Source organism: Mesoplodon densirostris, chromosome 3 (assembly GCF_025265405.1).
Source record: "Mesoplodon densirostris isolate mMesDen1 chromosome 3, mMesDen1 primary haplotype, whole genome shotgun sequence".
In the NCBI taxonomy this organism is placed as follows: Eukaryota; Metazoa; Chordata; class Mammalia; order Artiodactyla; family Ziphiidae; genus Mesoplodon; species Mesoplodon densirostris.
The window spans coordinates 121672553-121688997 of NC_082663.1; the positions used below are offsets into that span (position 1 = coordinate 121672553).

Below are 16445 nucleotides of genomic sequence, written 5' to 3' on the forward strand. Positions count from 1 at the left end.
GAAAAAAAGTAAAACCAGGGGCAGGCCTGACCCATGTCCCCACCTATCAGGACACCCAAGACTTAAAGCCTGGTACAGTATCTGGGACTGAGCCAAGGAAAAAAAATAACCACCTCCAAGTGTCAGTTACTTACCTTGTCAGCGAAGGGAGACGCCATCATGCAGAAGAGGGACAAGCCACAAGGTCAGGCCGAGAAGAAGCAGACAAGACCACAATGAGGAAGGACATCTTTTGTGCCTTCTTGGACAGTGACCAGGGAATCCTTGGAATGCAATGGCTTTGGAGGTCTCGAAGAGGACCCCGAGGCTTTCACAACGACTTGGAAGACGCCATAACCGGTGACCCCAGAGAAAACCAGACCTGGACCCAGGGCTCCTGATCTCACCTCTCCCTCCAGCCCCTTCCCCCCACCATTGCTGGCTGTTAGACCCCACTTACTGGTAACAGAAAAATGTCTATTTCTCAATTCCTCTTTCAGCAAACAAGAGGTATGTGTTCACATAAAAGCCCAACGTTCCTTGTGATTGGCATATGAATCGAAAATAGATCATCTGAGAAGTGGCTGCATGGTGGGGAGATAGAGGGATAGATAGATGGAAGGTGCACTGGAAAGGCGGAGGCAAATCATGTAATAGATGCAAGTCTTTAGAGGTCAGAGGGGACGGGTTTTGTGCAATATGCACCAATCTAGTGAAAATAAGGAAACTGCCAAGGGCTTTTGTATTTGCCTTCTGTAAGCCTGTAGGTGTAGGTACATGAAAATCTGCTTGGGGGCACCAAGGCTAAAAGGAGAGTTGCAGAATTTTTGTCAAATGGGCAGGTCAGATGAACCTCTCCCACTTCCCAGTTTTGCTGTCCATCTGTTATCAATGCACCCTCGTGTAGGAGGAGGGCTTGCCAGAGGATTTAGCACCTGGCAGGATTCAGCTTCATAAGAAAGTGAAGCTTTCCTCCACCGACTCTCAGGTCATCCTAGAGGCAGGACAAGGGCCAGGAGCCCTCTCCCCCTGCCTCTGTCTGCCAGAGCTTGGCTACTCATTTCCATTTGTTCTTTGACAAACGAGGCACCTTGCTGGGTGAAGATGTTGGGAGTGTGAACACACAGACACACAGAGAAACGGCAGTCCTGTGTATATTTAACAATATATATTTATATATATTTTCTAGATCAGTACATTCAGTTTTTAACTTGCTTTTTCTTCACAAACAGAAGAACTCTTACAATAGTAGACTTTCTAAAATAAATACTATTAAAATAGAGCTTCAAAATAAATATTCTATACAAAGGAAACCTTCTGTGGTAACTTTTGATGTGGGGTGAGAAGGGGTTACAGTGAAGAGGGAAAATATGCCAGGGTGGGACCCTTGAACAGCTTTTCTGTTTGTAACATGAAACCAAACCGTGGGGCAGTGAGAAGAGAAAGCAAGATAAGACACCACAGTTACCCACAGCAAAAAATGGCAGCGTAAGATTTGTCATCACCTGTCACAGTAAGCAGAGGGCATGAAAATGCTTCCTGAAGGCATGAACCAGAAGGCCAGTGAAGTCTGCGGGATGCCCTAGTGACTTGCACGGTGCCAAGTTGTGCTGCCTACACCCCACCGGACATCTCCTGGGGCAGCACAGAGACCATGAAGGTGACGGGATCTGGATGCTGGTCCCAGCCCACACTTTCCACACTTGGACTCATCATAATCTAACTGGGCCTCGCTCGATGCCCAACAGGGATGCACGCAGACTCCAGAATGCGGAAAGAACCAGGAGCATCACGTGATGGTCTTCCATCTCGGTGAGCTGTGAAGGGCCCATATCAATAGCAGGGGCTGGCCTTGACTCCTCCCAGCCAGGGACCTTCAGGAGCCTTGGTTGTACCCCATCAGCTACCTGCGAGGGCTGGGCTCTCGTAGACCCAGTTCCCAGGGTGCCGGCTGGAGTGTTGGGCCTTCACAAACCCACCCTTGAGGGGAAGCAGCCTTGGCCCCTTAGGACAAGCATCCTGGACCCAGGTTTGTGGATCCCACCCCCAGTTCCAGGCAGAACCACCAGCCACCCCAGGTCGAACAGAAGTGGGAAGTAGCTGGCACTTTTCAAAAAAAGGTCAACACGAGACATAATCCAGCCAAGCAAGCCATTGGTGACAGGACACGCAACCAGCCAGAAGCAGCCACAGAAATGTGTCGTGTTTCCGAAAGCTTGGTCCCTCAGTGGCCCTTGACTGGCCCCCAGGGGCCATGGGCAAGCCAGTTTTATTTTTTCTTTTTGCCAAGAAAAACATGCTGAGGGACAGCTATGCAACAAAGTTGGGTGAACCGAAGCTGAGCACACAGGACACAGAGAGTTCTGCAGACATCCATCTAGCAGGGTAGATGCAAACCAAAAAGAACAAGCCAAAACAGGGGGAAGGGAAAAAAGAAAGCCAAAACCCAGAAAAATTCATGTTTATAACTATATACACAAAAAGTCAGGGTTCAGGAGGCTGTTTGCCAGGTAACAGGGTCTATGTAGATAGAGACGGTGGAGTAGGGGTAAATGTATGTATGTATGTATTTATGTATGTATGTATGTATGTATGTATGTATGTATGTGTGTGTGTGTGTGTGTGTGTGTGTGTGTGTGTGTATGCACAGCTTATGTAAATCAATTCTCCACAGAATGGGCGTGTAGAACTCCAAAGATCACCAAAGTGCAACTTGCCACTGGGTCAAGTTTCCCATGGAGACATTTGAGGGAGGGGCTTTGGGAAAAGTTCTGAGGTCTCACCAAGAGAGGACGTGTGCCCTCTTTTTAGGGGTAACCTCTGCACACCTGTTCTGAGGAAAACATCTCCAGTCCCTTCAGTACACATCTGATACATTCAATTAGGATAAGTGGTTGGCTGAATGTGTTTTTTCTACCATTCCCTCTGATTTGTGCAAGAACATCCATACATCCATCACGACTGTGGCAAAGGTAGCTACAGGAATCAGCCTTAGAAAACGCAGATGCAGTATTTCATATTTGCCTTTTACAAGCCAGCATGTTATATAAATAAAGCCTAAAATAATAAGACCCTCCCCTCCTTTCCACCAGTCAATAAATACCTACGGTTACAATTAACTTATTCTAAAACATAAGGTGTTACTACTAGTCTTCAAGAAGGAAAAAAAAAAAGTCCTTGAGAAGCACTGGGTGCATGACCATCACAGCTACCTGCCTCCTTGCCTCCTTCCTGGAGGCTGTTCTGTTCCTACAGAACAAACTGGAAATGCTACAAACGCTGTGCCTAGTGCACTTCCAATATCACCTGGGGTAGCTTTTCTGACCCAGACTACTTCCTCTCATGGGGGGAAAGAGAGGGAGGCACAAAATACCACACTAAGCAAAAACCCCGCACAATAGCTAGGGAGGAAGGACCGGACACACTACAGCTTTTGCATGCAACAAGTACCTACCCACCGGACGAGCTGCACTTTCTGAGTCCTTTAGCACCTTGAGAGAAAGAGTTGCTACGTCTTTGGGGGCTGTTGGGAGGGGCTCATGTAGCCACGCACAGAAGCAGGGCTCAATCCCAAAAGCCCCCGGAGAATCTTTCCCCCACCCGCATTCTTCTGACTCCCCCGCCAGGGCTTTCTAACACTAAAATAGACTCTTTTTTCATCATCTGTCTATTTACATTAAAGATACAGACACTGTACACAAAAGGCTATGACAGCAAGCAGCAGAATCAAGAGAGAAGAAACCCGCCCCCAGCTCGCCTCAACTCTCACTCTGCCAATGGGAGGTGCTGCCTCTCTTATTTGCTGCTAAAATCCTCTTCTTGGTGGGGAGGGGGATTGTGTTCCTTGAGGTTGCTCGCCCCCCAGATTTTGAAATCAGCCCTTCCTGGGGGTGGCCCAAAAGGAAGCAAGTGTTTTACTATTATTTCTTAAAACACCGTTAGCATCTGGTTTAATGATTCTATAAAAACATAATGACTGGATCCAGAGACCACAGCCTCAGACTCATTGGCAAAATGCTATTTGGTCTCGAATTTGCCGCCCTGGCCTTCTCTACCCATAAAGTTTCTGGAAAAGATCTGAGTAGAGAGAACTTGGGACACGTAGCGGGCGGGTGAGTCTGTGACCCAGTAAGAGCCGAAGGACGGTGTTATGAGTGGAACACCCCCAAGAGTTAGTGAGGAAGCTGGAAGGGAGAAAAGGTACTGTGCAGTGGTTCCTAAATCCATCCGTGGCTCCGGCCAGAGCGAGAAAGGGGGGGGGGGGGCTCCCACGTATATACAACAGGGATCGCCAGGGTCTACACCTTCCCCAAAATGTCGGGGCAAACCGGGGTAGAGGCTGGGAGAAGGTATAGACGGCAAAACTCCAAGGGTCTTCTTCCAAGGTCCCCTGGCCGCTCAGTTACCGATTCCTCCCCAGGCAGCCAGAGAGAATGCAAAAGAGCGGGGAGAGAGGGAGGGAGGAGGAGGGCTGGGAAGGCATTCAAGCAGCTGCAACTTCCGGATATGTGTCCACATCTGTGTTCCATCTTCTGAAAAATAAAAATCGCCCCCAAACCACACCACGCCCCTGCCACTATCTGTTTCACACAAAGTTCCAGGACCCTGAAAAAAAAAAGACAAAAAAAACCCCCCAAAGTGCTTCTTCATCCTTTTGGGGAAGAGAAGGATGGGTGATTGTGGTCTCTGTTTCTTCAGAAGCTGGGGGTAGGGAGTGTGGGCAGACTGGCAGGGTCAGCCTGAGGATGCTAAAACCTCTGGCCTCGCTGTGGTGGTCCCCTCTCAGGTGTGAGAAGGGAACCAAGTTTCCAGGGGGAAGCGCCGGGACTTGACCCGAGGTGTCAGAAAGGCTTGTCGGGTCTGCTGGCCTTGGCGTCCCCGGCGGCTGCCTTGCAGATGACGCTGTTCGTGTGCTTGCAGCGGCATCCGGGGCGGCGCAGGCGGTCATAGCCGCGCTGGGCCAGCTTCACGCAGCCGGTGGCGGGCAGGTAGCAGAGCAGGCAGGGCAGCACCAGGGACAGGGCGCCCATGAAGGACCAGCGGGCGCAGCAGTTTGAGCGCGAGCAGGAGCAGGGGTGGTCGGCGCAGGAGCCCTCATCGTCCTCGTTGGTGCAGTGGTAGAAGACGCCCTGCACCAGGCACATGCAGGTGCCATAGTTGACCAGCGTCTGGGCGGAGCACAGGCACTCCTGGTTGCAGACCCAGCAGGAGGGCAACGTCCGGGGGGACGCGCACTCCTTGCACTTACACTTCCCGCAGGCCTCGCACAGCAAGAAGTGCTTGTCCAGCTCTGGGGGGACGGCCGGGCCCTTGAGGTCCAGTGGCTTGCAGTGGATGGCCTTGGGCTGGATGCGCACGGCCCTCGGGGAGGCCTGGTCAGCCACGGGCGGGGGTGCCATGTGGTCTAAGAGGCGCTGGTCAGAGGACGTACTGCTGCTGCTGCTCACAGAGCTGGGGCGCCCGCTGAAGGAGATCCAGTGGTGGGTGATGTCCTGGTCACAGCGGGCGGGTGTCAGGGCCAGCTCTGGGGCTCCACCCCGGGTCCGCTTGGGGCCGGTGGGGGGTGCCAGGCCAGGATTGTCGATGTAGTCGTTCTCCACGTGGCTGGTCTTCATCTGGTCGATGGGGAGAATGGTGAGGGGGTGCTGGAGCCGGCCGTGGGCCATACGGCTGTCCAGAAGGGGCTGGACCATGACTGAGCTGGGAGTCAAGGGGACACTCTGTGGGATCGGGGGCTCCATGGGGCCAGAGGTCCTGGGCTGTGCAGAGAAACAGGCTTCTAGGGGCCCTGGAGTCGGGGGCGGAAGAGAGAATGGATTCCAGGCATCAGTATGTGGCCTGTTAACACCCCCACCCCCACCCCCCGTCAGGTCCTTGGGAGCCCAAATGAAATGGGAACTGGAATTCCTTTGGTGGATCTCCAGCATTATGGCTTAGATGATTAATAATGACAGCAACAATAATAGTAAGTGGTAGAAATAACTTATTTAGTACTTACTATGTGCCAGGGACTCTTCTAAGCACCATATTTATTACGTCATTGACTCTTCACAATAAACCTAAAATGTAACTACTATTATTATCCCTTTTCTAGTTACAGGAAACTAATGTTCAAAGTAACTTGTCCAGGGGCTTCCCTGGTGGCGCAGTGGTTGAGAGTCCGCCTGCCGATGCAGGGGACATGGGTTCGTGCCCTGGTCCGGGAAGATCCCACATGCCGCGGAGCGGCTGGTCCCGTGAGCCATGGCCACTGGGCCTGCGCGTCTGGAGCCTGTGCTCCGCAGCCCGAGAGGCCACAACAGTGAGAGGCCCGCGTACCGCAAAAAAAACAAACAAACAAACAAAGTAACTTGTCCACAGTCACACAAAACCATCAGTAGCAGAACTAGGGCTCAAACCTGTGCCGTCAGAGTTCATTCTTAAAACCCCCATGAAACATGCTCCTGATTTAAGACAGATACAGCTTAGCAGTTATAAACACAGGCTCCGGAATCAGATCCAAGTTCAAATTCTCACCTCTGCCTAGCAGTGTTACTGTGAATGAGGTTCTTTAACCTCTATGCCTTAGTATTTTCATTTGTAAAATGGGTTCTTGTGAGGACTGAATGAGAAAATGCGTATCTAGGACCTAGCATTTTGCCTGACACACAGCACATACTCTAATTTATCACCATCCCAGAGAGCAACAGTTTAGATTTCCTGAGCACTAATAAGTACGACTAATAAGTAGCAAGCGTTGTGCTGAGTGCCGATGTGGTGACCATGACAGACAGTCCCTGTATGCTCCCATGTAGTTTATCAGCTGGATCAACAAAAGCCTTTATTTCAGATAATCACAAGAGAAGGAAGAGCTGTATCTGATGCCTGCACATCCAGGACGTTAACTTATTACCACTACTTCTAAGAGCAGCAACATCTAGTGGCTAATAACCCCTGGGTAGGTGCACCTCTGACAACTTGGATGGGAAATCCTCCCGAGGGGCACTCACATCACCCATTGCCAAGTGCTGAGCTGAACATTCAGCCTAAATGCTATTTACTAGAATAGCTAAGCCAACCCTGGATCAGTTTCTAATTTCACCGAGAGAGTGCAATTTTAAGTTGGAATCCGGCCAGAGATTCAACTGCAGTGCCTGACACGGAACCCCAGGAAGTCACTTAAATCAAAGAGCGGAAACGGCTTGGTTCAAATTTAGAAAGTGCACATTGTTTTCTATTAGAAGTGCCATTTCCTCGCCTGCTGACCTTTACATTCAGAATTCGGCTAGAGATCAATTTAAAGAAATAGCAACAGAGGCCAAGACCTCTGCCCAAGGGGCACGATTTGGAATCCCAGAGAAAGAGTAGACTCTGGGAAGATTTCCACCGAGCTTGGGAGTGGGGGACAGAACAGATAGCCAGGGTTCGGATAAAAGGGGAAGATAACCACCTTTGGGGGAAAAAAAAAAAAGAAAAAAAAAAGACCATTGGATTAACGTGCTATGGGATGGGGTTTCGGTAAATGCTTTTTCAAGACGCTAATGATGTTCTAATTTGGAGAGCTGACCCTGTACCTCCGTTATTAGGTTCACCTTGCCTCAAAGGTGATGCCTAAGAAGGGGATGTGGATAGGTTTCCCTTCCAGTTCTAACCCTGTATCCCTCCAGACTTGGGACACAGCTGGTCATCCCAGTATTCCAATCACAGGAGAATGACACCTGCCCCGAGTGACACATCCATACTTATCAATGTCTATAGTAAAGAATGAAGAGAGAAAAAAAAGGCATTCAGGGCAACTCTGTATTATACTTCCCCTGCTTGGAGACAACAGTTTGATCAGAAATGGTTAAATTGGGGAAGGGCCTCCTTAGATGCTTTCCAGCCTGTCTGAAATATAGAGCTAGGTCTAGATGCGAAGTTCATGAAGTAGATGAATGGGAGCTTATCCACAAGGTTCTCATCTGTATACTGCAAAAAAAAAAAAGCATTAAGTCTTTTCTGCAAGGTTCATTGCTCAGTCAACTGATATTTCCCCTTCGCAAAGGCATGAACTATGGGCTCATGAACAAGGGCTTTGCTCCCACGGTCCTATCTACTTAAGAGAGATTTCTGTGCATAGTTTCTCCCATCTCAGAGGATGTCTGCCTAGAGGTAGCCTGCCTCCTGCCTCTGTGTTCCCTCAACATGTCAGGAGAGCATCGTCTTCAAAGAGGAGACTTCCCCAAGGCAGAGTTAGACTTAAGTGTCTGGCAGGTGTGCCACCAAGAGATAGTATCTGCCAAGGCAGACTCCTTTGGGGATCCTGGGGTCAGGGCTGGATGGGGGGGATGTTAGTTAAAGCATTCAGAGAGAGAAGTTTTGCCAAGGATCAAGATGGCCATGGGGCAGAACTTCAGGGGACGCTACCTCAGCCCACTTTATTCTTTGCAGGCACTCCAGAGCCTTGCTTCTAGAATAAGTGGGTTTGGGGTCAAGAGAAGAAGGTTAGGAGCCCCGGGTCCCAGACCTTTGCCTGGAGGAAAAGGTGTGACTAGGCAGAAGAATGGAAAGTGCTGACAGAGGCACAGGAGATGACTCTCGTGCCAGCCAAGAGGCGCCTCAGACAGAACCCCCAACCAGGACAAAGACAACGTGATTCCCTTATTCCAGAAGCTCAGGTCACAAATACTCAGGGTCCTGCCAACAAAATGTCAGTGGTAGTTTGAAGGTTGTATTGTCCCATGTAGTTGGGCTTTTTGCCTCTTAGGACTAGGATTGGGACTGGCCATGCTGTGGGTACTCCCCCTCCCCTATACTGTTTATCCACTCTCCTTCCCCTGATTCTATTCCTGGGGTTCTATAAGAATGGGCACACTTTCTATGGAGGAAGCAAAAGGCATGGGCAATGCTTGGGGATTTTAATAGGCCCTGGAATCACAAGGCAGATTCATGGAAAAAGTCCCATGGAAAAGTCCCACCAGGAAGCCAGGGTGGGAGCAGCGCCTGCAGGCGATGGAGATATTGGCATTAGCAGGCTCCCATCACCCTCCAGAGGCAGCTGTCAACATCTGGGCCTGCACTCAGGGCCAGACATGGGAGTGGGAGCTCAGTCCACGATGACTCAGCTCTCTTGGGACATGCTGTATCCAAGATGGCTCCAGGAGGCATATTCTAAAATGCATCTTCCCTATCATAACCCTGATGGAAGATGCCTTCCGGCCACCAGGGGCTCAGTTGTACCACTCCAACCTTTTCAGCCTTCATGGCCTCACCTCCCAATTAGCCGGGACCCTCTGCAGAAGGGTGGAATTCATTTGGCTGACAAGAAAAACAACTTCCCGATAGCCTGTTTGATAACCCCTCAACACAGCTAAATGGTGTCTCAAAACCCCCCAAGTCCTCGGCTTAGAAGATTGATCTCTACTCACTGCGACACACCCACCCTCCAGTCTGAGCAACGCTGCCGAACTTAAGTGCAGTTTAATACGTACTCTGCTTCCCCTGCAAGGAAGGAAGAGATTTATAATACAAATAGGAGAGAGGAGGCTTTGCCTCATTTATGCTGTTTGGGAGACTCATGGCCAATTTGGAAGACTGTGGACTGAGAAACAAAGCCAGCAGTCCACTCAGCCAGAGAAGCACCTCTATCAAATTTTAGGTGGCAGCCTTATGGATTAGCATGAGGAAGGGAAACTTTTACCTCCATTCCAACCTTCTAATAATAATTAATAATTAGGGGAGCAGCAAGCATTTATGAAACATTTCTTGGTGTCAAGCTCTGTGCTAAATACTCAATGATTTTCTCCTTCAATCCTCACCATCACTTTGGAGGATAACACCCATTTTGCAGAGGAAGAAGTGGAAAAACAAAGGGTCATAGAGCGGGCAAGTGGTCAGGGCAGGATTCGAACCCAGGTAGCAGAGGCTCCAGAGGCTGCAACTTCAGCCCTGCGACCCTGACTTGCAATAACTTCTGGGTTTTCATGGAAGGGCACGGAAGCACCCTTCTCTCTTATAGTCATGAACTCCGCCAGTCTCCCAGGTCTGCCACCAGCCCTCAGGGAACCTCATCCGGCCATCTTCGGGTTCTTACCCAACCAGCCTGGAAAGGAAGCCAGACAGGGCTGACATCAGACTGGCCCCCACTTAGGGGAATTTTCAGTGTGGAAAGCAGAGGCTGGGGGGGTTGAAATCTGTCATTAAAGGAAGGGTCAGAGCGCAAGACATCTTCACTTCCATTTTCTTTGGCATCCCTTTTGTCACCTCACACACCCCCATTTTTCTAAGAGTTTTCATAAGCTCAAATGGGTCTCATTTGTAGGATCTCACCACAAAGTCCCTAAAAGGAAAGTCTAGAGTGGGCGGGAATCCCATCTCCTCCCACCTATAAAGCTGAACTTAAGGGTCCCTAGGGCACGTTCATGGATGCGGCTTCCTGGTCCAGGTCTGTGGGGAAGGGAAGGAGGAGCTAGGGTAAAAGGAAGGCAGAAGAAGAGAGTCCTAGAATACTGAATCAGCAGGATATCGAAAAGCCCAGAGCACACTGCCCTGTATTTGCGGCTTCGTCTGTGAGCCTGACACTGCGTGTGTACCTGTGGGGAGGGGCTGAGCATCAAGGCGGCAGACAGCTCAATGCAGGCTGGCTGCAAAGAATCAAGAGGCATGTTAAATGTCTGTTCCACCCATCCACCCGTTCCCCTGGACTTATCCCAGGGAGAGGAGTTGGGAAATATTAGGAAAACCTGACAGTTGTACTTTGAAAACTACAGGTCAGCTAATGCCAAACTGGCAAGGGGGTCTGAATGAAAGGGCAGTTTCTGCACTGCCCCATTCAGTCCCAGCAGGTGCCTTCAGGGAAGGCTGTTTAAGCCTTTAACAGCTCAGAGAAAAAGGTCTCTAGGCTTCATGAGAGCCCGCCCACCAGTATCTACCACTCTCGCTTGGGTTCTTTGGTACAACACTCCAGTTTAGTTCATTAAGCTCCAACTAAATAATGACTTATTGCTTCAAAAAGACTTTTTAAAGGGGGGGAAGGGGGATGAGGGAAGCCAGGGACTTGCCTTCCCTACACCCCACTGAGGGAGACAATCTCTGCTGCAAATAAAGCATTTAGGCAGCTGGATTTGCCTGAGAAACCTTGTTCCTCCCTGCCACCCACCACTAGCACTAAGGAGCTGACCTCTGGTCATAACCTGTCAGAGATCACAAAAGCAGCTGCTTTTCCTCACGTTGTCCCATCCCCAGTTATCAGTTCCCAACCCTTTTCTCTTCTTTTTCCACAGCCAGCTGAGCTCCAAAACCCCAGTGCTAGGGTGAGTGGGAGAGGTCTTGCTGTACTTTGGCTCTGGGCTATTCTAACTGGCTACAAATTTTGGAATTGTTGTCTGCTCAGATCCCCTTAAAGAGGGATTAGAAGTCAAGAGTGAGAAAAGAATGGGGCTAGAAGAAGTCTGTTAACTACTGGTACAGTTGGGGAACCACTGGCCCACATCAAAGTTTGGGGTGGGGGACCAGAAATCTAAACCCCAGGGGAGGACCCCCCTTCTCACTGACACCAAGATCATTTTATTTGTCTCACCACCCTCCACTAAGAATTGGACTTACAATAATAGACTTTAGCTTACTCCTGGGATGGGGCAGGAAGTGACTCCCCCTTCCCCCCAATCAGAAAGAGACAAGGGAAACCACTTTTCTGCAAATGGCCACCTGCCCCAGAAGGGCCCCTTCCCTCCTCCGTGAGATCCAGCACATCTGTGCTCCCTCCCCGGTGCCCTTGCTTCCTCCACCAACTGTCCTTGGAAAGAACAATCGTGATCACAGCTGAACGGTGGAGCCTCTTAAACCCAGCCACATGTCCCGGATACATCCCCAGCCTTGTCAGCTGTCCGGATCTGCAGGGTGGCCCCAGGCCCCCTCGAGAGCTAAGCATCCTCCGCCTCTTACATCACACAGCACCCCACATCTCCTGTGGAGGAAGGGGCTCCCTTACAACCAAGCCGTCCTTACTAGGCACCCAGTAGTAACAAGGGGCACAGCCCCAGCCCTGCACAATTGCTAGCTGCTCAGCTGGCCCTGGCCCCTCGGGAGGAGTTTCTTCTCCCCACTCTGCAGATGGGGAGACTAAGGCCCAAGCTTAGCACATTTCCTAGCCCCTCATCTGCTTTGACCCAGCCCCTACCTTGGTCTGGAAGAGGTAATACAGTCTTCGGTTATGTTGCCCTTCATCACCTTCTTCCTTTGGCTCTTTTGAGAGAGTAAAAATATGTTCCAATGAGTCACTGCTTTCCCTTCTGTCAGGTAGATCCAAGTTGACCATGAGATGGAACCTTCTCCACTCTTGCCATGTCGACATCCTAAATCCAAAATTTTTCATTCTATCCCTAGATCCAGAGGTTTTCCTCACAAGGGAAATTCCACCTCAGTAGGGCCCAGATGACAGACAACTCTGGATGCAGAACCACACTGAATGCCGTAACTTTCTAAGAACACTGACCTTCTCTGAAGAGAAGGGGCTCCTTTCTAAGCCTCCTGGTACCATCACCCGGGCCCTACCCCAAGAGGATGGCCCGGGGAAAGGAAAATGCTCGTGGGGGCCGGAAGATGTCACATGAAGGGACTAACAGCATCAGACACTGGAAGAGAATCCCACACAAAGTATTTATACTTTGGTGATACCAAAGTATTAAACCCCAGAGCAACACACCTCAAGGGCCATTTCAGGAGGTGTTAATGGGTGTTTTTTCCTCCCTTAGTTTTAAAATCACTGACTTTCAAATTCTGCGCTGAAAGGCTGCCTTCATTGGTTTTTCAAGTCAGCCAAACCTCTGGACAGAGGCAATGTCAGGTTTAGCAGAGTGGGGGGGGGGGTGGAGTTCCAAAGAGCCCGTCTCTCCACCTATTCTGGAAGGATGAAAACAAAAATGACATCTGCGAGCTCCAAATGCCCTCACAGCCTCTGCCCTGCTTTAACCAGGAATCATACTATTCCATGTGATCAGTCTCTTCCCACCTCGCCCTACCAAAGCTTTAAGGAGGTGTTGCCATTTCAGAGGGTAATTTGGTAAAGGTCATGGGAATGAGCAGGAGACCACTTACTCTAGAGTTCAGAATCTAAAAAGAAAGATAACCAAGAGACGTTTTTAAAGTCTTCCTCATCGTCTTCCTCATCAAGCTGACCAACATTTGTCCATCAAGGAGATTTCAGAAATCTGCCACCAAAATGCCCCCTTCCCAGTACTGGCCACGCAGCTCAGTTGGTCAGGATGTGCACTGCTCATATTAGAATTCGTCTGGAACCTTCTGGCAAGTGAGGACCCTCCCAAGGGCTATAGGAAAGAGAGAAAATTTGATTTCACACTGGACACATCTATAACTTCTTTCCCACCCTTCTGCTGAAAGAGAGAGAAGGAGACAGAGAAAGAGAGAGGGAGAGAGAGAGAGGGCTGGGGTGGGGGTGGGGAGGGCATTGTCAATGGCTGCCCTCCCTTTCCTAGTCCTCCCCACACCCACACACTAAGGGAAAAACTGAAACTTTCAGATGTTTATGCTCCATTCCTATGAAGATCCGGGGGAACTCTAAACATTGTGAAATCACCAGTGCCATATTGGGTAGGGCCTCAGGCCAGACCGAGCTTATTAACAGATTGATAAACCCACATTTCCTAAATGCTCTGGGCCTTCACCTGCCAGCTTTGTATCCCCCAAGAGGCTCAGAGAGACTGGAGAGCCTTGGTCAGCTAACCAGACAGAGATGCACTTGCTCTCACCCCTCCCCAAAATGGAGAGAATCATGCCACTGGTTTGGAAGCAGGAAAGAGGGGGTTCACACTGGGTCTGGGCACCCCACCGAACCCACAACCTTCCTTTCATCGCGAGTCATGCTGGGGTTGCGGGGGGGAAAGTGGTCTCTGAGCCTTGATGGGCCAGAAGGCAGCCTTCTGCCCTCATCCAGGCCTGGCAATATGGATACCCATCCAGCAGCTGGTGCAAGAGGCAGCCAGCAGCTCTTCCCTCTGCCCACCATCCAGCCTCTCCAGCCCAGTTAGCTTCTCCCGTCCATCGCTCAGCCCATCAAGCCATGCAACCATTTTCCGCCTCTCCTGCCTCCTCTGCCCACAACCCCCAGCCCCCAATCAAAGAAAATTGAGAAACCGTCTTCTTGCACAAGAGCAGCTACTGTCTAAATGCTTTTTGATGGTCTGTATGGAGGGGAAACTGGGCAAAGCCCTGGTCCCAGTGATGGAGCCAAGCTCCAGCTGTCCTGTCTGGCCAAATTTGCCCTCACCCCCCTTCATTGCCCCCACAGGCTTGGCGATTCAGAATTTTCAGAACGTACCGTCTCTATCCTTCTCTCTTCTCGGTGATGTCAAGCCTGGTACCACCAAGAAGGAAGGAGAGAAAGCGGGAGCCTTATCTCTCCTACGCACGCAGCCTCTTCCTCCAGCTCCCACACGCCCGGCGTTATGGAAACGCACCTTCAGCCCCTACCACAGCCCCAGCGCGGCCCGGGGGCCCCGGGGCCTGGCACAGCTCGGTGCCCGGAGATAGGGAGGCACGAGGAGGCCGAGGAGCCTCGGGCCCTGCAGAGGCCGGGGAAGGAAAAGGCAACTGCAAGGCAGCTGCACAGCATAAAATGCGGCAGCAGAGCAAAGGTCAGACGGCGAGGAACCGCCTCGCCAAAGAGAGAGAGACAGCAGAAATGCCCAGTCCCGGCCAGCTCCGCGCTGACCATCGAGGGGGAGGCAGAAGGGAAGAAAATCCAGTTCCTCACGGCTCCGAAGGGGAAAGAAAAACCTACGTCGAGCATAGGCCGCTGCGGCGGGTTGGGGAGATCTACGGCAGAGCTGGCACCGTGGGCAGCGAGCCCGGGGTGGGCGAGCCGCCCAGGGCTAGGGTGCCCGCCGGACCCAAGAGGTGGCTCCTGACGGAGCCTAGAGCCGCCTGTTACAGCGCCCGAGGCCGGTGGTGGCAGGAGGAAAAAGGCCAGGCCAGAAGCAAACTCCCGGGACACGCACGGAGCTTCCGAGTCGTAGAGAGTGGGGAAGCCGTGCTTGGCAGTGCCCGGGGGTCGGGAACGCCGGTGCCAAGCTGTGAACACCCCCGGCGCCTTGCCGGCCCAGCCGAGGGCGTCAGGGAGCTGCGGCGCACCGCAGCGGCTCCAGGAGGCGCACGGAGAGGGAAGGAACATTGAGGCGCGCCTAGAAATAGCGCACCATTTGCCCCAGCCCGAGGGGGAGTCGCGTCGCGACTCAAAGAGGGGCAGCTTCACATCCCGAAGCCGGTCGGGGACTTACTTTGAGGAGCCGCAGAGTCACAAGCATTGCTCCACGTCTGTGTGAATTCCCGAACCCGAGTGGGTCGGACGCCGCTGTCCTCGCAGACGCCGGCCGGAGGAACCGGCACTGCTCCCTGCGCTCCTCAGCGCCTGCACCGCGCTGTCAGTCCCTCTCGCTGCCTCCGCGGCGATGTTGCAACCACTGCCTGGGAAAATGGCTTTTTTATGAATGGGAGGGAAGGGAGCTCCTGTGCGCACGCGCGCAGTTCGCGATTCTATGAATGGGTGGGCACAAGAGACCCCGCGCGCGCATGCGCCGCGCTCCTTTTTTTATGAATGGGGGGCCGGAAAAGAACTTAACCCGTGATTGCTGGGGCTGGCTCTCGCTCCTCCAGGGGCCGTCGTTCTTTTACAAAGAGGGGTGGAGGTTGTTGTTGCCTTTTTTTTTTTTTTTTTTTTTTCCCTTTATGAATGGAGGGCGGCGGCGACTGCTGCAGCTGGCTCAGCTGCGCGGGCTGTACCCCCTCCCAGCCTGCGAGAGGAGGTAAAGGCCACCTTCACGCCACTGCGGGCCTGGGCTGGAACCGTCAGTGTTGCTGGGGGGGCGGGGGGGCACTGCGGCCTCAGGACCCTGGGCTGAGAGCTGGGTGGGGGAGGACACACCTAGATCTAGGGATTTCTACCCGCCGCAGGCAGTCGGGAGGGCGGGGGAACGGGAAGACCCCTGCTGAGGGCCTTCTCTTTCTCTAGACTAGGGGCGTCGGGGGGCGAGGGGTCTTGAAGCTGTGTTTACCAAAAATTAAGAAAATGGCAAACGTCCATATCAAAGAAGGGCGGAGTGGGGATTGCTGAGTGAATCTGGTTCCTTTCCTGAGGCTGAGTCTCCCTTGAGTAAGCGCAGACCACCCCTCCCCCCATTTCTTGGGTGTGGACAGCGACTGGGCCGAGGCCTCTTCCGGCTCTAGTACCCCCCAGGGTGATACTGGCTACTCAGCTAGAGACCTGGCTCTTGCCTGGCAGCGCCCCTTCCCCCCCACTCCAGGGTAATGTCCGCAGTGCCCCGGCGTCCGCCCGCCCTCAGCTGCCCTGGCTAGTGCCCCCCTCTCCGTGCGTTTCCCAGCCCTCACGGGACGCGGGCCTGAGGACCCTGTGTCCTCCGAAGGCCACAGCCCTTTGCTGCTGTAGGCGCCTCTCCCCAGCCACCCCTACTTGCGCCCCTCCGGGGAAGAGGGAG

At 52.1% G+C, this 16445-nt stretch overlaps 1 protein-coding gene across 15 annotated transcripts; it reads right to left on the reverse strand.

The window, feature by feature from the left end:
- Positions 1-2012: 2012 nt before the first annotated feature.
- SPRY4 (sprouty RTK signaling antagonist 4) lies at positions 2013-15405 on the reverse strand. Of its 15 annotated transcripts, none has more exons than XM_060093548.1 (5): positions 15231-15405; positions 12116-12180; positions 9849-10039; positions 5978-6038; positions 2013-5767 (listed from the first exon to the last, which is right to left on the reverse strand). In XM_060093548.1, exon 5 carries the CDS (start codon positions 5718-5720, stop codon positions 4821-4823), a length of 900 nt encoding a protein of 299 aa, XP_059949531.1. In that variant the 5' UTR covers positions 5721-5767; positions 5978-6038; positions 9849-10039; positions 12116-12180; positions 15231-15405; the 3' UTR covers positions 2013-4820. The 15 variants fall into 15 exon arrangements, with proteins under 15 accessions (XP_059949531.1, XP_059949530.1, XP_059949529.1 ...); XM_060093547.1 differs by having other exon boundaries at positions 5978-7926; XM_060093546.1 differs by having other exon boundaries at positions 5978-7926; positions 9756-10039.
- Between the last annotated feature and the right edge of the window lie 1040 nt (positions 15406-16445).

Coding starts and splice junctions, on each gene's coding strand:
- SPRY4 (XM_060093544.1), bottom strand. CDS start 9,780: ATGGGTGTTATCCTCCAAAGTGATG. Junction 5,768..9,755: donor TGTTATCCTCCAAAGTGATG/GTGAGGATTGAA, acceptor CCCCGACTCCAG/GGCCCCTAGAAGCCTGTTTC.